This window comes from Phoxinus phoxinus, assembly GCF_949152265.1.
Source record: "Phoxinus phoxinus genome assembly, chromosome: 21".
Lineage (NCBI taxonomy): Eukaryota > Metazoa > Chordata > Actinopteri > Cypriniformes > Leuciscidae > Phoxinus > Phoxinus phoxinus.
The window spans coordinates 6,805,153-6,828,491 of record NC_136896.1 but is presented as its reverse complement, the minus strand read 5'-3'; the positions used below and the strand labels follow the sequence as shown (position 1 = coordinate 6,828,491).

The window sequence follows — 23,339 nt, the reverse complement described above, 5'->3', positions numbered from 1 at the left end:
GGCTTCAGACATTGATTGATTGATGTTCCAGCCAACAGAGCGCAATGTCAGGTCCCCTTTAATTAGCCTTCCGTTAACAGAGAAGAGAAAAGAGCGAGATGGAGCGAGAAAGCACAGGAGCAAAAAGTAGCAGACGAAGTTCAAACGCCCCTGACTGAGACCCGTCTGCGCTGATGTTGCCTTGGCAACCCGTCGCTGTTGGATGAAGTGGTGGTCAGTCTCTCTGTGACTTGAACCGATTTGCAGGAGCAACTCAAAGATGACAAAGAAAAACTTTCCATTCAAAGAACTTGAGCATTGAACTACTTTGGTTCGATAGCCTGACTCCTGCCCACAGAATGTTATGTATGCTCGCAAACATGTTTTTACAACACTATCTGGACTTAAATCATTGAAATGGCCAGCATTTCTATAGGTCTTGAGATTCTTAGACTGCCTTTTGGACTAAATACATTTCTATCAGGGCATAAACAATATTGTAAGACCCTGGAGAGGTTAAAGACCTCGTGGGATATCACTATGTAGGGAAATACTGAAAAGGCTTGAATGTATACCAGCATAACTGAGGCTTGAATGCTTTATCCACCCTCAGCCTTACCACGTTCACTAATCATTAACAAAAATGTTGCATGAACCAGTCATTCTGTATTCGGTCTGGTTTCATTGTCACTGTCTTCTGTTAGCCTGTCTTACGCCTGCTACAGACGGTGGGATTTCAGCAATCCTATAAGATTATCACAAATCACACTGAATTAAATCTAATAAACTTGGGTCTGACATGTACGATGATGACACCTTTTGAATCATATACTACGACGCAAGTTAGTATAGAAGAATAAAACGTCATTAGCATGCACCAGTGGTAAACAAATAGAGCAAGATGAATTGCACTTTACCAATTGTGGTTTTAATGTGCGTTGAAAAATAAGAAGGAAGCGAAAGGAGATATGGAGATTTTTAAGTTTTAGGGCCATGTTGTGTTGATAAATACGCTGGTTCATGTTGCATTTGTATTGGCTAGTCAGTAGACGTAGGTCGTAGCAGCAAACACACTGTGAGATGATCATGCTAAACTTCTGACACTGTCAGGTTATTATCACAGGCTATCTTTGGTCGCAAGAGCGTGACAACGGCCATCTTTGAACCTCTCTCACTGAATGAGCCAGGACCTCCGCCACAATTGGTCTTCTTTCGTCTGGGACAGTAGCCTGGTTCTACCAGACTCTCGTACATTTCATTCAATCTCTCCATTGAAAAGTGTTAACTTCCTTGTAGGCGGGTACTCTGTTGAAGTTTAAAACTATTGGATCTGCCCAGAGCCACTCAGGATCTGCCATAACCAATCGCTAACGTTTTGTCGTGACGCGTGTCATGCGCCGGCCGTAAACACGTATCCGAATGATCAGAGGATTGTGTTTAGAATCACAGAAGGAATGTCATGTAGTCCCTACCACCCGTTTGTTGTAGTCCTTAAAAAGCTATTTCTTTAAAAGAAAATATCTCTCTTTGCTTTGAACTTTGAACGTCGTAACTTTGCAGATGTTGTTTATCCTCAAACAGCAACATTACACACTAACTAAAGTTAGAAAGGTGAAATCATAATCAACCACCCCTTTAAATACGTGTATAAATATATGCATATTTTTCAATAAACAACGTCTTTAAAGCAATAGTTTCACATTCATCATGGCCTATTGAGAAGGTGGACACTGTTGCACTCTTATAATTCTGTATTCAGTGCAACCAAATTCTGTCCAAATTGAGCTGTTGAATTTTAAAACCCATTCTCAATTCAGCTCCGAATTGCACACAACCCTGACATGAACTGCATGCTTATGAACATATTCAACAATGTCTGTAAGGTCAGACTGCAACAATTCCATCGGGAGGTAACGGGAACCCAGATTACGGATGCACTCATGCATACACAGATACACCACCAGACACGCACACACACAGTTACACTAAAAGAATGCTGGTTGGAAGTCTCATATTTCAGGTGCGGAAAAAGAAACCATTAGCATTGTCTGGACTGAAAACCCTTCTCAGTAAGTGTGTCGGTATCCGGTCGCAGACATCAGGAACGCGTCACAACAGAACACGCTAATGTTTACATGAAAAAAGAAAACAACAGAACGCTTTTTCTGCTCCAGTGCTGTCTTTGACATTGCGTGGTTTCAGGCAAAAAAAAAAAAAACGAATGAAAGGAAGAAAGCAGATCTTTTTTTGTACAGGCCTACGCTGCAGGTGATTCAATTTGCTGGGAGCGAAACGCAACATCGGCTCAGCCTGCAGACGCTGTTACAGGAAACACTGATAACATCTGCTGCCTATAGAATAATCAGTGCATATAGTTGATGAATGACACAGCCTTTCAGTAACCAAACAACAGCGGTACTTGCTGTTATGGGGACACTAATGGCGGGTATGTTGAAATAAGAAGAGGTTGTTTGCTTACATAAGAAGTACTAGTGAAGGTCTGTTTATTTCGATACTGGAGAAACACTGTACATAGTTTATCTGACTGGGAGTCGATGACTTCAACACAATTGACGTGTTGTGACGTGTGTGTGAAATTGTGAGAATTTAGATTAAAAGTTAACATTAAATCCTATCTAGTGCCTGCTACAGACTGTGTGATTACTATAAGATCATCACGAATCACACTGTATGACATGGATGTAATAAACTTGGGTACTACATGTACTGTATGTAGACTGTACGATAGAATAATATAGAAGAATAAAATGTCATCAGTATGCGGTATGGTAAACAAATAGAGTAAGATGTACCGCATTTTAGCAGTTTTGGTTTTTAATGTGAACTGAAAAAAAGAGGAGGAAGCGAAAGAGAAGAATATGGACATGGTCATGGCTAGGGAATTTAAGTTTTAGCACCATGTTGCGTTGATAAATACGCTGGTTCATGTTGGATTTGTATTGGCTAGTCAGTAGATGTTGGTCGTAGCAGCAAACACACTGTGAGATGATCATACAAAATTTCTAAAACTGTCAAGTTATTATCACAGCTATCTTTGGTCACAAGACAGTGACAACGGCCATCTTTGACCGCTGTTTAGGAGTCACGACCACAGAAATCGCCACGATCGGTCTTTTGTCTCGGACAGCCCAAAATCGTACAATGTGTACCAGGCATAAATATGGTCATAGATCTAATTGGCTTTCATTGAATGAAAAACAAAAACAAACAAAAAATTGGTTTTTGGGGGAACTATTCACTTAACGCCTTTAAAAATGGCTCTTTTATAAATAATGTAATTAGATTGGCCATTCATAGTGTTGAAATAACAGTTATTGGTATCAGCTTCAGATTTCCTAATCAATGTACCATGTCTGTGAAAAAACTGTAAGACATTTCAACACCAATATTAAAGGATCTTTTACAGAATTTCTGTGAGAATCCTCAGTGGTAACTCGTCTCTGCCATCCTCTAGACAAGGCAAATTATTGCACTGAACTCGAGTTAATTTGTGCAGATCCAGCGTGAAATTGTCCCTGTTAATGTGAAAATATGGTCTGAGAGTCAGCCGTGAGATGAACTTGTTTGCTGAGATTTTAACACAAGAAACGAAAACCGTAGAGTGAAACCTGGAGACCAAACCAAACCAAAGGATAATAGATCAAAAAGTGGAGAGAATAGTCTTAAAACATATCCGCAAGACATTTATCTGGTGATAAGTGAAAGGGCTAGGTTGCTTTTTCTCTCTTTCTCTTCTCTAAACAGCATTGTTATGATCCAAGGCTTTCAGAAATAGCAGTTAAATAGATACAATATTTATTTTCTCCACAATGAAAATTATGCTCTTCTGTGCACATTCAAATGCTGTCCTTGTATTATGATTTGAGTGGCAGGAAATATTGAAGAGGTAAGACTCCTAAATTTGCATCTATTGTTCACAATATCATTTGGGCAGAATTTTGTGTTCCATAGAAGAACAAAAAACAATGTAATATCCAACATTCAAAAACAGCTTGACTCAATTACTTAATTTACAATTACTTAATGTAGTCACTAAGATGTTTTATTTCTCATGCTGCACCAAGGCTGCATTTTCTTGATCAACAGTATCATGTGAAATATTATTACAATTTAAAATAACTGTTTTCTAGATTTTCATATAATCCTTCAGAAGTTAATGTAATATGATTTTCTGCTCAATAAAAATTTCTTATTATTATCAATGTTGAAAGTGGATGTGCTGCTTAATATTTTTTGTGAGTTCAAAAGAACAACATTTAAGTCTTTTGTAACATAAATGTTTTTTACTGTCATGTTTTATCAATTTGAACGTATCCTATCTGAATAAAAGTATTAATTTCTTTAAAATATATATATTTTTTTTTTTTGACCCCACAATTTTGAATGGTAGTGTACTGTACACAATTGGGTGAATTATTACATTAAATAACTAAATAAACAAATAAAAATCAACCAATCTATCGACAAATCAACCAACCAGTCATCAGTCAAGTGTCATTGATTATCAACAATTATTTAAACAAAAATTAGACCCAACACAAGGTCAGGATGCACAAAGAAAATAGATTTTTCTTATCAATCTACAAATCAATCTACAAATTACATACTTAATCGTCTCTGCGTTTTAAGCTGGGGAGGGAGCAATTATAAAAAAATAAACACATTTAAATTCTGCATTTAATCCCGCAGAGCACTTGGTAGTGTTAAACATGCCTGAGCTCATTGGATGCCCAGGCTGATGTCATTAGCGACACACTAGCAGAGTCAGCTGAGCTGGCATTAGAGAACAACACTACTGCCAGACAACAATTGATTGAGCTCATTTGGGAAAGTCTTCTTTGTATATGAGAGAAACACACACACACACACACACACACACACACACACACAGGCGCACACACACACACACACACACACTTACGTGTCAGGGGGCTTGGAAAGGAAAGGTCATTGTGAGAGCTGGGATGCTTTTAAATGACGATTCATCACTCTCTCTCTTTGCATAGAAGAGCATTCATGGCCAAATTACCATTCGGCTTTGCTGACCCACCTGCTTTCACATGCCTTCACATGTCAGAGAAGGACACCAATGACACAGGAGACTTCCCACAGGACACATCCCACACAACACAAGTGTTTACAAACATCTGACAACTGGGTTTCAATTGGATTTCTTTATGAATTACAGTTCCAAGTCTTCGTTACTGACTTTAAATGATCTCCTTGACCTCTAGATGGGTTTGATTTCATAATCTGGTGTTCTAACCATGAAGTTGACAATGTGCACACACATAATGACATAAAAATTCTGCATCACACCATTTTATTCTAGATATACAGCTTGCTATTTCTTTCTTTTCTTATTTATAATACATTTTTAGCAATTCTGCTCAGTAATTTAGTCAGATTTTTAAACCACAGCACTCCAGAAATAGAAAATGGCCATAAAAGTGTAAATTTATTTATTTTCATTTCTCTTCAGGTTTCATTTTGCTTTAAAAAATGCGTTTTGATTTTTCATAACTCTCTGGGCCCTATCTTGCACCCAGCGCAATTGACTTTGAACACCGACGCATGTATCATTCCTATTTTGCACCCGCGCACAGCGGACTTTTCCCTCCACAGACGCACGTCGGTAAATTAGGGAATGAACTTGCGCTCGCGGGGGCGGTTCAGCGCAAAGAGGAGGCATGTTCCGGCGCAAAACTTCCATGGTGCTATTTTCCAGTTTTAGAAAGCAATTGCGCCATTGACCAGGAAAAAAACTGTCTAAAGACAGTGGCGCGTTGCGCGTTAGTGATATGCTATTTTAAGGGCGCGTGCTTGGCCATAATGTTAACGCGCATCCATTTTGATTCTCTAATATAAACAGATGCAGCAGTTTTCATTTTTGCAAATCATACATTATTACAAGGAAAAATATTAACACACGAGGGAAATCATTGTTGTGTGAAGATGTGAAAAAGATCTATCTAGATAAAAAAAATAAAAAAATCTAGATTAGGCTACACATTTACTACCCAAAATATACGCCTGTTTAACCGAAGCTAATTTGGGTGGGTTTCTCCCATCATCCCCAATGTCACTTCTCTGTGTTTTACGGCCCTGACGAGAACGTCGGTCTCCTCGGCTGTGAACCGCTCCTGGCGTGCGCCGGCAAATCCGCCGTTTTAATAGCGACCCGCCATGAAACAAGCGCGCCTGCTCTTAAAGGGAATGTGAGAGGACGCTCTGATTGGTTTATTTCACGTTACGCCCAAACCACACCTATGAATAATGAAGCTACTTCAGACCAACCCATTTCAGATTTGCGACGGGCGCAAGAGTCATTTTTCCCGCCGGGAAAATAGCAACAGCGCCGGGATCCGCCCACAAAGTTACTTGCGCTTTGCACTTTGACACTTGCGTTTCAGATCGTTAAAATAGGGCCCTCTGTGTCTCAAAGCACAGATTATAACTTAGTTTGAACACATGTAGATTGTGGTATTGCATATGTCTTACAGGGATAATTCACATAAAAAAAATAATAATAAAAAAAAAAAATCTGTTATGATTTATTCACCCTCATGTCGTTCCAAACCTGTATGACTTCCTTTCTTCTCTGGAACACAAAAGAAGATATTTTGAAGAAAGTTCCGGTCCAAACAACATGGATCCCTTTTGACTTTCATTGTATGGATAGAAAAACACAGAGCTTTATTTAAAATATCTTCTTTTATGTTCCACAGAAGAAAGAAAGTCATACAGGTTTGGAACAACATGAGGGCGTGTAAATGATGAAAGAATTTTCATTTTTGAATATTCCCCTCATCTAAATATTCATGAGCATGTAAACAGAGTCATTGTTAGAAAGAGCTCAACTGTAACTGGATTTTAGTGATAATACGGTAAGAGTGAGAAGAGATTGAGTTGATGGGAAGCCTTAGAAGAGCACAGTGACCAGCACAACATCGTCCTGTCCTCAGTTTAATCAGCCGGTTTTATCTTTTTAATTAAAACTCCATTCACCACAGCTCCAGAGTTTACATTATATTCAGAGGATAGTTAATTAAAAAAAGTCTGAATTGGATGACCGGAGCACATTTGGTGGCAGATACAATCGTCTTTAAAAGTGAATTCCTGCGCTTCAACACTGAATAATTGTTTCTTTGAATCCTCACCTTACAAAGTAAATATGGAACAATTTATGTTCTATCACATTCCTGCTAGTTCACTGTTTCACTATTATAAGGATTATAACCTAATAAAACTAAAATAATCATATTGGTTACTTTCATGGATATGGAGAGATTTTTGTACTTTTTTAACGAGGAAAATATAGTTTTAAAATAGCCTACTTGAAATATGAAAAAAAAAAATATATATATTGAAGATTATGGCAGTTGATGGACTGCGTTGACTTCCATAGTGTGAAAAACAAAACAAAAAAACCTATGGAAGACAATGGGGTCCATCAACTGTTTGGTTATTGTTCAGCAGAAGAAAGTAATTTATACAGGGTATTAAGTAATTTATTAAACTTATCAACACTGAACTCCACTGACTTTCATTGTATGAATAGAACAAAATAAATGAGGTTGAAAACCTTATTTTCTTTCTACTTTATTCTCAACAGGAATCCATTAGTACAAAACTTGACTTCGCATGGGTGTTTTATAATTCATATTTCTCTTATTACTACAACTGCATATATGAAGGGTTTGAAACCCAATAAGACCAGAGACCAGAAAACATCAAAAGCAAACTTTGAAGTTACATTAAGAACGTTTAGTAACGTTTGATATTTTTCAGTAAATAAAAAAATAAGAACATGCATGACTAAAATAAATATAAAAAACATCTACATCTACAAAGTTATACTGTTCTACACAGTGCCAAATAAATGCTATACTTACCTAAAATGTTGAATTATGTTATCATTTACTAACCCGGTGTCATTCCAATTCCTGTATGATGTTGTCCATATAATGGAAGTCAATGTTTTTTGTCTAAGTAAGTCTATGGGGTCCAAGCAATACTGGACTCCACTGACTTTCATAGTATCAACAAAACAAAACAAAAAATATATTTTCCCAAATTCTTTTGTGTTTTGTAGAAGGAACATTTAGACATTTTGGAGTGACATGATGAGGGTGAACTATCCCTTTGAGTAAAATTAAAATAAAACTTTATTTTCTTCCTACTTTATTCTCAACATGAATCGACTTTGCACTGGTTATTTTATAATTTATATTTATCTTAGTATTGCTAAAGCCGCATATTTGAAGGATTTGGAACCCAAGATATTCTAAGCTTTCTAAGTCCAGAAAACATCAAACGCAAACTTTGAAGTTACTCTCGGTTTAAAACTCTCAGATCAATAAAAAACATAAGTAAATAAATGACTAAAATAAATATATAAACAACACATAACATATAATGAAATAATAGAGAAAAAAAAAGGTTATTTAGAAATAAAATAACATTATTTGAGGCAAGGGAAATTAAGTGGCCAGAGCAACCCGCGTTTCTATTGTAGACAGCTTTTGATACATCGCAACAAACTGCTGCAATGCAGTTCATTTATATTTAAAACATGCATGAAAACACACACTGACCTGTACTCCAGCGAGAAGCGCGTGATCTCCGTGCCGTTGTGGATCCATTTAAATTCCAAAGGCCAGCTCCCTTCGGCCATACAGGTCAGCACCAACCGGTTCCTCTCCAGGTGCAACTGACTCGGTGCCGGCTCTGTTTTAAAGTATGGAGGGACGTCATCTGCAGAGAGACACAAAGGAAAAGAGAGAATGTGAGGAAGAAAGAATGGGTTCTGAGGGAAAACACTGTTTGACCCGCCGCAGGTAAACATGACCAGCTAATGCTCACAGACCCTTGCTGTATCGGGCCCTCAGCCTGCTGCTGATATTTGCACATGGAATTTCAAACACGGTCTGTTGTCTAGTGTGCCCTTCAGCAAACCTGAAGTACTACACACTGAATAATACGAGGATGCATACATCTTTCTGTATTGCTAGAAAGTAGAGTAAAATAAATGGAAGATGATGATCAGGTAATATAAACATTTTTGAAAATCCACCCCTTTCCTTTTTTATATATAAATAAATCATAAACGGTGTCCCAAAATGAGTTGTTTTTTTATACATTGTCCCACATTTTTACAATACAATACATTGTTTTATACAGTGTCCCAAATTTTCTATACATTGTGACGGCACAATATAACAGGGTCCCGCCCACGACTGGTGACGGAATCTGGGAGAGAAAAAAAAGATCCATCTAGCGGGTGTTTACATAGAAAATAACGTAAAAGCAGCGTGGTGTATGCAAAAATGCGATCTGTGGAAACGGCCCCTTACTGTTTCGGAGTATCGGAGGCACGAGCTGTAAAGGCACAGCCCTCTTCTGGAAAAGGGGGCGGGGAGAAGCAGCTCATTGGCATTTAATACACGTGAAAACAGCGCTGCTTTCACCCAAAAAGGGGCATTTTGGGCACAGTATAATACATTATCTGTGGGGTATTATGAGCTGAAACTTCACAGACATATTCTGGGGACACTTTTTTGTAAAAAAGAGGCATCGACCCCTTTAAAATAAAAGTTGGCATTAAACGTAAGTTGCAATAGTACCTATTGTGATATATATCTGAGCGGAAAGTCTTCTAGAATACGACACAAATATAGGGGACTTGACTTTTTTTCCATTAGGAATTGATTGGATCATTGTGGTTTGCTATTGCAGTGATCTCATGTAAGTGACCCAGCCTTGTACACACGCAATCAGAGAAGAGATGTTGCTACAAGAGGGAGGAGGTTGTATATGAGGAATATATACGGTATATATATATACATTTTGATGAACATTGTGGGACAAAAGGGACCCCATGTCTAACTTACAAGCCTGATTTCATCTAGTCTCGAGTAGCCAGACCTTCAGACTGACTGCAGAAGGTCTCTGGACTCCATAGCAGCTTTCATTGGCCAAGGACCGCACAAGTGGACATCTGATCGATATGTAAATCAACCAATCAGAGTTCGTTTTGATCAGCGTCACGTTTAGGTGGGTGCGTGAAAATGTAAAGTCGACATCCCTCCAATAACAGACCAGCTTGTAAACTCTTGGACGTATTTAAAAGAGTATATGCCGTGAACTTCACATACTTTTGGAAATGTACCATATAGTTGATCGTAATAAGCGCTCATCGTCATAGTTGTAAACAGAACAGCTTTCTTCTTCCACGCGGGGGTTTGGCGTCACCACGGCTTTGACTTTGAAATTTTGTGTGCCTTATCTGACGGTCAGCCAACGGTCCGTGGCCGTGACGTCTGAGGCTGAGACTAGATTTCATCAGTCTTGAACAGGAGCATCCATTTGAATTCGAGTCATGTGTGTAAGCTCATGTTGTATCACACAGCACAGTTGTGTCCAGTCATTTAAAGAGGGTCCATGCACTCAATCTCATCTAAGAGTGCTCGTTCATCTAATGGAAAGATGCCGGGAGCAGATGGAGCTGATATCCCATTCCCATAGGAGGAGGAATACCAGGAGAGCTACCTCAACAGATAGCCCGCTTACTTTCGACACGCAGAGTCAGCGACTACAATTTCGATTTTGATCCTAATCATCGGTGTAAATATAGACCAAATTAATTGAACGGTTGGATAATACAATTATAAGATTGAATGATAATCAAGCATTCAAATTAAACTGTCAGAATGATCTATTAGGCGGACGGTTCGCAGTATCTCTCTGGTTTCACTAATCTAAAGAAGGAAGTTTTAGCTCCTCGACTGAGAACAAAAGCAAAGAGGAAATGGAATACACTGGCATTTTTCATTATTCTACTATGTTCTTCGTGTACTGGTGATTAGATATGTATCTGGTTGATTTTGGGATACACTGCAAAAATGGATACATACAAATATATATATATATATACATAAATAAATGTTACATAATTAGCAAGGCATTGGATGTCGGAGGCATTGATTTTTAAACATATTAAATAAAATGTATAGTAAAAAATAACAGAATAGTATACATTGTTTTATGCATGAATACATCATTTATGATAAATATTGCAACACTTTTATTTCATGGTGACTTTAAAGTTTACTTTATATTTTTTTGTTTTGTCGATTATGGTATCTGTTAAATAAATATCAACTGAAATGCATACTTTGGACCGTATAGTTGTTTTTTATTATTATTATATTTTCAAAATCTAGCAAACTAAACATTTCTGAATACATAAAACGTTTTAAAAACGGAAAAAGTGCAGCATTAACTTTTAAGTTCATACATTTACTAAATAAGCTGTGAGAACCATAAACGTCTTGTCTTCCGTGGCGCAATGCCAAACGGGCCACATTAGTCCAAAAAGCGCACACAGATTAGCCAAAAAAAAAAATGCAGATACTTTGCAAATCCACTAGAAATATTCCGCCATCCGCGGAGCTTTGAGATATTCGCACGTACTATGATTCAAGATGCATTAATCCTAATCGTGCATACCATTCATTGTGGATAGCATGCAAATTAGGATTCAGCCACTGTAAAGTATTAAATACAAGAGCGTTAGAGGAAGACACGGGCGAGAAAAAGTGGAGTGGGCATTAATGTGATGCACATTTGGGATATTCACAAAGTTTTATGAAAATGAGGTGGAAGGATCCGTGCACAAGAGATCTGATTAGACGGGTGAGGCTAATTGTTCCGAAGCGTTTCGAACTGCACTTTTATCTCTGATAGCGAGATAAAGATACAGACGGCGAGAAAGAGAGAGAGAGAGACCGAGAACGAGTGATACAGTTAAAACAGGCAGAAGACATTGATCATCGATGAGTATCAGGGCTCGCGTTTCTCCCTCTCATTAGAGAACAAATGATCTGGTCGGCTAAAAGCTTTAATGATCCGTCAATGGAGCTAACAAACACCCTGATGGGCCTCCGAGGGGCAGAGCACAGCAGAGATACAACGCTAAGATCACAGACTCTCTATTACCGATGCAGTAAATGGCAGCAAAGAGGGCATTATGCCCTCCTGTAACCTTACATGAGCAGACCAGTAACAAGTGCTCTGGGAGCAAATTGTGTAAATTGTACAGGGGCTTATGGGACGCATATCTTAATTGACAGATACGAAAGAGTCAAAAAGTTTTAAGAGAGGCCTTTGAAAAAAAGTATCAGATTACCACTGCAAGTCTTCTGAGAAAAAACTACCCTAATGGGCGCTGACGTTAGATGTAGACAGTGAAAAGCTGTAAATTCTAGAGATTGTTTTAACAGCGCCTGTCGGAGGGGTTCGAGACAGGAGGTTGTACGCTCTCAGAAGATACGCCGCAATTATGGTCTCTTTGCTTCTCCCGTGCTTGTTATCGTGAGTGTGCAGAAGTACAAGAGGGGTCAGACGGGGTTTCCCGAGGGGCTGTGGTAGTTGTTTTGGAGACAGGTTGTCGAGAAGCCGAAAGGGGTTCTGGTGGCTGGTGTCACAAAAGGCCATGCACAAGTGCAACGCGGAGAATTACACTTCTTAACTCATTAGTGAGTGTCTCACGCACACATTTGCGCGAACACGCTGCCCAGGGGTTAACATCCATAATTAAACACAAGCTATGTGGCTTCTATTAAAAGTACGGGCACCTTTGGTACTCCCTTTCTCGCTCATAATGAGTGATTAGCTTCGGACTCATTAAAAGGAACCGAAGGTGTGATGTGTTTACAAAGGCAAACACATATATACAAATACACAAATTTGAATGCAATAAAGCAGGCCAAAATCTACTTTATTTAGCTTTTCTTGAGAAAAGAATCTAAATATTTTTATTTGTCCAATTCTTTTCACATTGTACTTTTGGATCTGAACCATGAGTGCCACTGTAGCCGGGGTGCTGCTCCAGTTTCACTGTGTTATTGAAGAACTTGTCCTGTAATATGTCTGTTCATTGGCTAAAATAGACAATTTTGGTATCAAATCATCGACTAGCAGAACTCTACATTTTGTCTTTTCAGAAATATACCATCAAGCCTTGTCAATTGATAACAAACAACTTCAGTTAATTAAATATTAAATAAAAAATCTAAAGGTGTAAAAAGTACACTGTAAAAATTTATTTTCACAAATTGTTGTCACAATATTTTTTTTCTTTTGTCTAATTAACTTTGATCATTTATGAGGTTCAGATAACATAATATTGTGAATTTCTGTTGATTAAACCAATCTCCTTCATTGTATTAACTCAATGTTTTTTAATTCAATTAACTTAATATTTTTAAGCAACCAGGTTAAGTTAAACCAACAATATTTTTACAGTTTAATAAAATAAAATATTTTAAAAAGTATTCAAAATGTAAAAAACAACAACAATCTTATAAACATATAGAAATCAATAAAACAAATATTGTGTAAAATATTAACAGTTTATTTAGTTTAATGTGTGTCCTCATTTGCTGTTAAACTTTATTATTTACACTATAAAGTTTGAGGTCAGTAAGTTAAACAAAATATATAGCCTTATATTACACGATTTCAAATAAATGCTGTTCTATAGAATCTGTATATAGTATTATCTATAATATATTATCTACAAATTATATTATAAAAAATGTATTAAGATTTCCACAAAAATATTAAGCAGCAAAACCCATTTCATCTGTGATGATAATAATAAGATGTTTCTTGATCACCAAATCATAATGGATTGATTTTTAAGGGATCACGTGACATTGATCACGTGACGGGATCAATTTCACATTATTAGTGTTTTTACCTAACCTAGAAATCTAGACGCACCATAGCGGCAGCAAAAAATTTTTTGCAGCCAGGGTAGTCTAGCAACTCTCCGTTGGCTTTCGAGCTGGAAAAAACAAACTCTAGTCAGGCCAATCACATCGTGTATAGAGTCGGCGGGCGGGCTTAATAATGACGACAGAGTTGCGACGGTTCCCTGCTACTTGAAAACAAAGAAGATGACTGCTGCTGCTGGCGAACAGCGGTCTTTCCAATCGGCTTTGGCCGCGACTCTGGAGGACTTGGAGTTAAGCTTTTCTTTGAGAACAGAGCAAAGAAGTCATTCTTAAAAAAGGAAGATGTGTTCCGAGTTTTGCCGACCGGATCTTTGCCGCTCTGACTACGTCACCTTCTTCGTTGCTCTGGTTGGTTGTAGCGCTATCCTATTGCGTGCAGAGGGAATCGTTTATCCCGCCCCTCGGATTGAGCCCTCCCAATGGTGAGTTGCCAGACCTAACATCTTTATGTGGGTCTGCCTTGTCAGGCTAGTTTTTACCTCTTTTTTTATTAAATAAAAGCAGCATTGGTGAGCATATAGAGACTTCAATAACTATAAGAACCATCAATGTCACAGCCATGGTATCTTTCACGCTAAACTAACATAAACTGGATTTAAACTTTAGATTCACCACCAAAAATGTACACAACACCAAAGTGTGTTTGTCTGTACCAAAGTCACATGAACAAAGTAACTCTATCCCTTTATCTGTCCCTGTAACTGTATCCCTCCTCAAGTTTTGGAAAACCACCTCCACAGTCCACACCAACCAAGCAAACTTGGGCCTGCTCCAAAAACTCAAAGCAAGGGTATTCTAGACAAAAATATGTACAAATCTTGCTCCCAGCGTCTCACTGGCATATCATTTTAATCACAGCATGGCCTATATAAGCTTGCATCTGAAAAACCAGCCTCATGATTTCCACAGCACTCTACCACTGAGAGATCCAGAGATCAACCTGATGGTGTGCTTCCTTCAGGATCCTCCCCGCCGCATGTCTTCTATTCACATGCATACCGGTATGTATATTTCATATAGTCTGTGTAGCCTGAGGGCGAAGTGTCCATATAGACACCGAATCAGGGAATGACAGGTGGATGAAGTCAGCTGGACATGCAAACAGATACTGTACACTTAAAGCACTTAAAGACCAGCAAATCCTAGTTAATAATATGATTAAAACATACCGAATACAAACTAGCAAACTGAACAATTACATCCAAGATTGTATATGTTTTTACAGACTCCATCTCTGACCCAGTTACCCAGACATCTTTAACCACGTGTCATCTGGAAAGAGTCACTGGTGGCTGAACCGCAGTTTGTCTTTATTTAGCCTGTGTGTGTGTGTGGTGCCATGAGAGTCTCTAACCTCTTCCCAGAGACACACTCAGTGCAAGGCCAACATTCACGCACGCACACCTAGAGCAGTTTTATTGCTCAAGGGTTGCTCTTTCATTGGCCAGACGACTTAATGGAGCTCACCATTTTTTTTTAAGTATCAACTTTGTCTCAGATGTTTCTGCCCAAAATTCTGAAGCAGAAAACAATAACAAATGAGAACATCCAGAGTATAGAGCTATAAAATGAATGTGGATAACAGACTTCTAAATTTCGATTGCAAACTATGGTACCAATCTGAGCAAAATGGCATTGTGAGATGTCTTATTAAAGTGAAGACACATGGGGAGAAACATCCGAAAAGCCGGAAATTTAGGCAAAAACCTTTTAAATTTTCTCTTGTTTTAATCTCATTGTAAAGAAAAAAGATTTGAGATATGGAACTAATCTCATGTGCGATTTTTCCAACCCGATCTCACGGCAATTCGTACAAATTTTATGTTCGATTTAGCAAAAAATCTTATGAATTCGTACAAATTTTATGAGGTGGCTAATTCATACGATTTTTGCTAAATCGAACATATTTTAAAAGTTGCCCAAATCGTATGAATTGGTATGAATTACCTACCCCTGACCCCAGCACCTAAACATACCCATCACTTGGGTATATACCCATCCCTAACCCTAACTCGTATGAATTCGTACGAATTGGTCGTGCAAGATAGCATTAGATTTTTCACATATCGCTACACACACTGCAAGCATCATACTATAGCGTAATTCAGACATGAAAATGCCGCCTTCTCAATGAACTCCATTTCCAATGCCTTGCTAATCCCTTTCCTAAAATGTCCCACAGCGACACCAACGGTTGAAGTTCCAGCGGGAAGCGGTATCTCTCTTGCCTCCCCTGAGCCCATTGAGTTTTACCAGACCCCCTATAGCAGTGATTCAACAGGAGGGTCGCACAGTGTGTCTTGCTTTACAGCTCCACTATGAATACGAATTTCATTATTTTATATGTTAATCAAAATGTTGATTTGTGAAAAAGTACTTTTTGCAAGACCTTATGGCCTCCTTAAACTGTAATTATGCTTCAATTTCATGCCATTATTTAAACAGATGACCGAACAAACAAAAACGTGTGGGTTTGCGTCCATTCAACTGGACAATCTCTAGAGTGCAATATTACATTTCAAAGTATGAAGTGCATGTTGTCTACTGAGTGAAGATTTGCCCCAATGCCTGAGGAAATGCAGATGAGTAAGAGGCTGATCACAAAGGACGCATTCTTGCATTAAATAGCACAACAAAATGAAACGTAGACACATTTTTCAAAGTAAAATACTTTTGAGCGTCTAAAAAACTAGGTTCTAATACAGCAGTGAGACACGACACAGCTGCCGTCTGGCATGGACAAAGACAAAGAAAAAACACAGCAAGAACGTGTTCGACACAATTTCTAACTAAACAATGTCTTTTCTGTCATTTAATTGATGTATGGCACCAGGATCTAAAAGTTACAATTCCGTAAACAACTGCACTGTACTTGAAAATGTGCAGCATAAACGTACACAGTCTCACACACTCTTTCTATGTCTGTAAATTGTCTACTTCATCCAGAAATTTGGAGAACGTCTGTAAGGATTCCGTCAAAACAACTCAACCTTGTAATAGATTGTCATGAAGAAGCCTGTGATTAAAGTAGGGAACGTCTTGAAAATAAATTATAGTCCAGATGGGTTGATTGAACTTTTACAGACACACACACACGCACGCACATACACGTGTGTTAATTACTTTATTTTTATATCAAATTTACAAATGAGAACGTCCATAAAGTGAGGTTTTTGGAGATTTTGTCAGGTTTTGGTACACTTCTGGGTAAAATGTGTCCCCAAAATATAGTTAAGTAGGTACACACACACACACACACACACACATTTTTCAATTGCATTTTTGATCCAACGTTTGATCCTATGTCTGTCGGCGTGCGTCAGTGTGTGTGGGCGAACCGCTTTCATTTCCCCACAGTAGCTGGAATAAAATCTCTCCAGTGGACTGGCTGCACTAAGCAAATTATGGCATTATGATTATGGAAAGCAAATCTAATCCCAAACTACAGCAGACGGTGTGGCGGTGGCATCTTCAAGAGCGTGCCACGGATTGGTTCCATCACACATGGAGCATGGAATATGTCTCTATAAAGCCTATTAAAGGAACATATTAAAGTAATTAAAAATACATTTGCTATGGGCTTCTGACACACAAACACACCTGGAATAGTCAGAGAACACAGCTGAAGATAGTCAGCTTACACATTACGGTTACACCGCTTTATTTCAACTCAGCAGGGGAATTGTTGTTAAGATAAACTTTATTGGCTGTGTTTGTATCTAAAAGATGTGCATGGAAATCATCACACACAACTCGAACCCGAAACACCCCAATCTGGCCTACATTCTGTGCATGACTGACCAGGTGTGTGTATTTTTATGTGTGCATGAAGTCTGTCATTCCCAAGCAAACTGACTATGAATTATTAAAAGATGATGGACACTGGTTGCCTTAATTTTTTAGCACTCTGGGGGCCCCCGAGGGCCGACCTGACCTGACCACTCTTATGCGTTTAAAGATGTCTAATGTCTGGCGCATTGTGAGCAGAGCTTTGTGAGCGTTTCAAATTCATTGTCTTTGTGACCCGAGCAACATGCTTACACTGAGGATTGTGTGCTTGAGAAATGCTCAACTTCATACAAATGAGAGTCAGAAATGTGTTTGATGACATTCTGTGATGGGAATGAAATTGTAAACATAACTGGAATCAAATATTCTGTTCACAAGTGATATTTACCATGAATGTTCACTGACTTTTGATGAGCAAAAAAATCCATACAGTAAACATAAATGATGAACTCAAAGACAGTTTCAATTTGATATATATATATATATATATATAAATATACGTATATAAAATACAAATATTATAATCTATTTAATTATATTATAATTATTTAGAACATGCCTGAATAAAAAAAAGTAAATATAATAATACCAAAAAATAGAAATTGTAATAATAAAAAACTAATAATAAATATAATACTTTAACATTTAATATACTTAGAACATAAAACTTAAAAATATACTTTGGGCATTTACATTTAGAAATAAAGTAGCATCTTTAAAATAAATTATTTTTTAATTCAAAATAATACAATAGCCTACATTTTTATTTGACCACCCATAACAAGTAAGACTCAAATTATATTTATATGTTAATAATTCAAAGTAAATGCATTTTATTTACAATAAAATTACATAAAAAAAACTGTGTGTGTGATGATTCTATTGACAGTGCAGTTGTCTAGATGTCAAAACAAAATGTGTGTGTGTGTGTGTGTGTGTGTGTGTGTGTGTGTGTGTGTGTGTGTGTGTGTGTGTTGTGTTCATATCTCAGCGTTATTCAATCTGAGGAATGTCTCGATATGCTACTATTAGACAAAGAGCAGAAACAACCGTATGATTGTCATAATTGCTGCCGCCCCAGAGAGAGGAAGTGTGAGAGGAGGATCATGGGAACTATGGTGGCACAGTGAAGACAAATGTCAGATGCTATTATCCAAGCCCTCTTCTCGTTCTCCTATTTTCATGTAAGAGCACATAAGAGAGTTGTAACGGTGAGATTACTTCTAATAGACATATTATTAATATTATACAATTATATCTACCGGTACTAATTATACTATTCTACCATTTGGACAAGAGAAGACACAATGACCATTTCTATCCCTTTCTTTCATCACTTTCCCATAATATAAAGTCAATTTTATAAAGTTATATGTTAGTGAGGCAGTGTTCAAGGGGATTGTAGAAATAATTTAGCACCTTCTCTCCATAGAGGCACGTACGGATATTTGTAAATGCAAAGATTTTAGCAATGCCCATGGAGGAGTGTGTCTTTAAGAGCACACCAAGTCCGTGCATTCGGAAACTACACTCACAGTTGAAGGTCATTGCTATTTTTCACTTTCTCGCTGCCATAGGTCAAGAGTCTACTTCACACCATGCACGGACAACCACCTTCCCACCCACAGCGTTTCGTCTACGGACCAAGACATCTTTCTGGCCTTATAAGCACAACCGCCACTGCCAGCACCATAGACTGAAGCTAGAGCATTTGGTTCACTGGTTTGACTTTTGGCTAAAAAGATGTTACACGTTAATTTATTTACATGTATTTATAACTAGAAATGTACAATCCGCTCTCTAAAAAAAATAATGAAATGAAAATAAATCTGCTTTGAAATCAAATAAAATATTAGAAAACAGGGTCACACTTTATATTGGTGTAAGGCTAGTGCTTACTTAATAATAATAATAATAATATACATACATGCCACAGAAATGGCTTATTCAGCAACTTTTACTTTAGTTAAAATATATAATTTATTTCCTAAATTCATCAAGTTAATAAAGTGGTGCTGTAAGCATGAATCTGTTTTGCGGTGTTGAGTTTTGCGAATGCTGGGGGTTCTGATGAGTGTTTTTGGAAGATGAATTGTAAGGACTTTGAGCAGCCAGGCCAGACTAATCCTTAATTCATCCCTAATGAGCTTCTAATAAAGAAACCGTTTCCCATTCCACTGTGTGTGGTTCATGTACAGAAAATAAAGCAAGGTCTAAGAGGAACGATTGCCTGCTGATGTTGGCTCATATTGAAACAGTTATTGACCGTCAGTAAGATTACGGCACTGATGAGGCCAACACGAGATTCCTGCTGCCAGTGTTAATCCAGACCAAACATCCAGTGCAATCCAAGCCAACATGGCCTCTGCATACAGACCTGTTTAGTCTATAGCCTCAGGTAACCGTCTCTCCAACTGAGTAGTGCTCAGAGATCAGAATCACTTTTGGCCTTTACCTAATCTTTATTCTACCATATGCCAACTCTTTACCCAATAGCCCACCAGCTGCCAGCACGCCTGCCGAGTCAACGTCCAGCAGCATCCATCACCATCACACTGTGAGTAACAGCTACTGTACGACTAAACACAGACTTGCTGCACCAGTACTACAAATCTATCTATCTATCTATCTATCTATCTATCTATCTATCTATCTATCTATCTATCTATCTATCTATTCCATCCATCCATCCATCCATCTATCATCCATCCATCCATCTATCCCTTCCATCCATCCCATCAATCCATCTATCATCCATCCATCCATCCATCTATCTATCTCTTCTTTCCATCCATCCCATCCATCCATCCATCCATCCCATCGAACCAATCCAACCATCCATCCATCCATCTATCATCCATCCAACCATCCAATCGAACCAATCTATCTATCTATCTATCTATCTATCTATCTATCTATCTATCTATCTATCTATCTATCTATCTATCCCTTCTTTCAATCCATCCCATCCATCTATCATCCATCCCATCGAACCAATTGAAACATCCATCCATCCATCTAACCCTACCATACATCCCATCCATCCATCCATCAATCCCATCGAACCAATCCAACCATCCATCCATCCCTCCATCTATCATCCATCCATCCATCCCATCGAACCAATCCATCCATCCATCCCATCCATCCATCCATCCCATCGAACCAATTCAACCATCCATCAATCCATCCATCAATCCATCCATCCATCTATCTATCTGTAACAGGTAGCTGAATCAGACCTGTTGCACCATTACTGCAGAGATGGTGATGGTTTTGCATCTCTATTTAGACAGAAAGGGAAGGGACTGGAATACATAGAGTTAGATGACATACAGAAATCATATAAAAACATTTAAGAAGGATAGCAAAAAGACAATGCAAGTAATCAACGTGTACTGTAGGTGAATCTGTGTCTGAACATAATCACCTCACACTGTCTCCTCTCTTTGTCTCTAGCCTAGCTGCTCTATCAAAAAGGCCAATTTTCCTGACACCTCCATTAACTGGCCTGTCCATCTTCTCCTCTGCCCGCCCCTTTTAGGTTACTCTCTCCACCTGAGTGACGATGTCATTACCGGACGGCATGCTGAGTGACAGCTCTCTCATCCAGTCAGTCCATCAACGTGCGAGTGATTGACAGCTCCAATGACCCCATCATTCTATTTCACACTTCCATAAATGTGTGATCTCCTCCCACTCAAGATGCCACTGACGCCGGAGAACTTTCTGGGCTTGTCAGTAGAATTAGACATCTTCATTTCCCTCAGAGAACTTTGCAAATGAAGTACAGTTGTGTTGGAAAGAGTGTGACAGTGTGAGAGGAGAGATAGTCGTCATATGTCTGTAGTTATTGCTTGTTTGCTGCCCCCTGTAGGACAGGCTGAAAAGAGCTTAGACATGACATGTTCTTAATGCAAAAGAACTGTATAGAATTTAACAGAGGGTTGGAAATATCTATAACTTGGCATACTGCTAATAGGCTAATTAACCGTACAATATCATCCAAAACTCAGTGCTATTTACTTAGTTTGTTTACAAAAAATACTACTAATCATGTGCTATTCCATCTCCAAAATTCTATTAGCCGATTTTACTTATACAAATACAATAAAAAAAAGTTTTTTTCAATGTGAGCTACAATTAGCTTTTAGATTTAGTTTTCAGCTTTTTACATTTACTAATATGTATTACTTATAGTTTTACATTTTTCAGTTAGTTTACAGTTTTCTACACAATAGATTTAGAAACAGCTCTCAGCGAAAAAAAAAAAAAAATACAATAACATTTTTAAGCAGAAAGAAGACGGAAGAGATCACTATTTAAAGTGCCATAAAACCTTAACTACGGTAAATGTTTTGTTTAGTTATGCGTGTTAAGTTAGTCTTAATCTTTTTTTGCACTATATTCATCTGCCGATTGAAATTCGCCTTCGTGTCAATGTCAAAGGATGTGATGATTTTATGTATTACAGTGCATCGATGACTCATCATCTGTGTCTAATAGTTATTTATGAGACTACGTGGCCTTATGTAAATGATTTACGACAACAGCACATGTTAATATCTTATGACAGGCACTTCAAACAGTGAGATTGCATACAGTAAGTGAGAGATGCAGTAAAACGAGTGCTTGTTTTTGCTTTGTACGAGTTTCTGCGTCGCATGAGTTCTCTTCAATAGATCCTGAGTCTTCAACACAAAAGTGATTCATCCACATTGTGAGTGTAACCAGTCGTTGTTGCCATTTAACCAATCAAACAGCTATAAAAACACTGCAAAAAAAGATTATTAAAGATGCAACAGCGTGTTCATAATCATTTTTTTACGCAGATTAAGCAAATAGCTGAGCATTTATTTGTGCATTTATTTATATATTAGGTTAAATGATAGCTGTATGTGTGTAATGTACAGTGAGCTTACAAACCATGTGTATATTGTGTTGCGTGTAATGGTAAATTGCAGCATGCATTTGTGGGAAGCTTTGATGCATTTAACTTAATGAGAGCGCCCACGGCAACTTTTGTAGCATTTTTCAAAACTCTGAACTGACTCAAACAGTGGGTTTCATAACCCTTTAATATGGAAGCAATGGTTCCCTCCTGAATCAGAACAACCATTTATATAAAACACTTCTTCCACTGTCATAAATACACCCTGGAAAACATGCTGTTCATTTATTCTATTTCTCACATCCAGGAATCACATTGTCACTACGCAACACACAAACACTTACACACACTAACAACAGCACACACACTGCCCTTTATAAGCACACACACTGGTTTAAGGTGTGTGCCGTGCCACTCGATAACTAGCAGGTCCTGAGAATAGCCCTGGTGTTAATGAACAAGAGAATCACACTCTAATCTGATGGAGGATGTATCACACACTCAGGTTTATAAGGCCAGTTATGGAGAAACATCCTCAAATGCGCAGCTCACGTCCATATTGCATTGGAAAGGTAAATCACCAATTAGTGCCACCTGTATGTGCTTAAAGAAACAGCTTTAGGGATGAATCATGGACTATGATTTCTGAACAATAATCTGAGCAACCTGTTAAAATCTGAGAAGATGGGGCACCGCAGCAAGCTGTCGAAAACATATTTGTTTAGAGGAGTGTGTGTGAGCACAACAGCCTGTCTCGTGCAGTGTGTAAAAATAAAGCCAATTAGCGGCAGACGGCAAAGGCCACATTTTCACCCAGGCCTATTAATGTCAAATGATCGATTTCGAATAAATGCTCC

General features: G+C 38.1%; 1 protein-coding gene across 4 annotated transcripts in view; it reads right to left on the bottom strand.

Annotated features, from left to right (window-relative positions):
- Positions 1 to 23,339, bottom strand: part of sdk2b (sidekick cell adhesion molecule 2b) — a 288,773-nt gene that overhangs the window by 88,208 nt on the left and 177,226 nt on the right. For all 4 annotated transcript variants that reach the window (XM_079595113.1, XM_079595111.1, XM_079595112.1 and 1 more), the window contains exon 2: positions 8,598 to 8,757. In XM_079595113.1, coding sequence (XP_079451239.1) covers positions 8,598 to 8,757 — 160 coding nt within the window. The remainder of the gene's footprint in view (positions 1 to 8,597; positions 8,758 to 23,339) is intronic.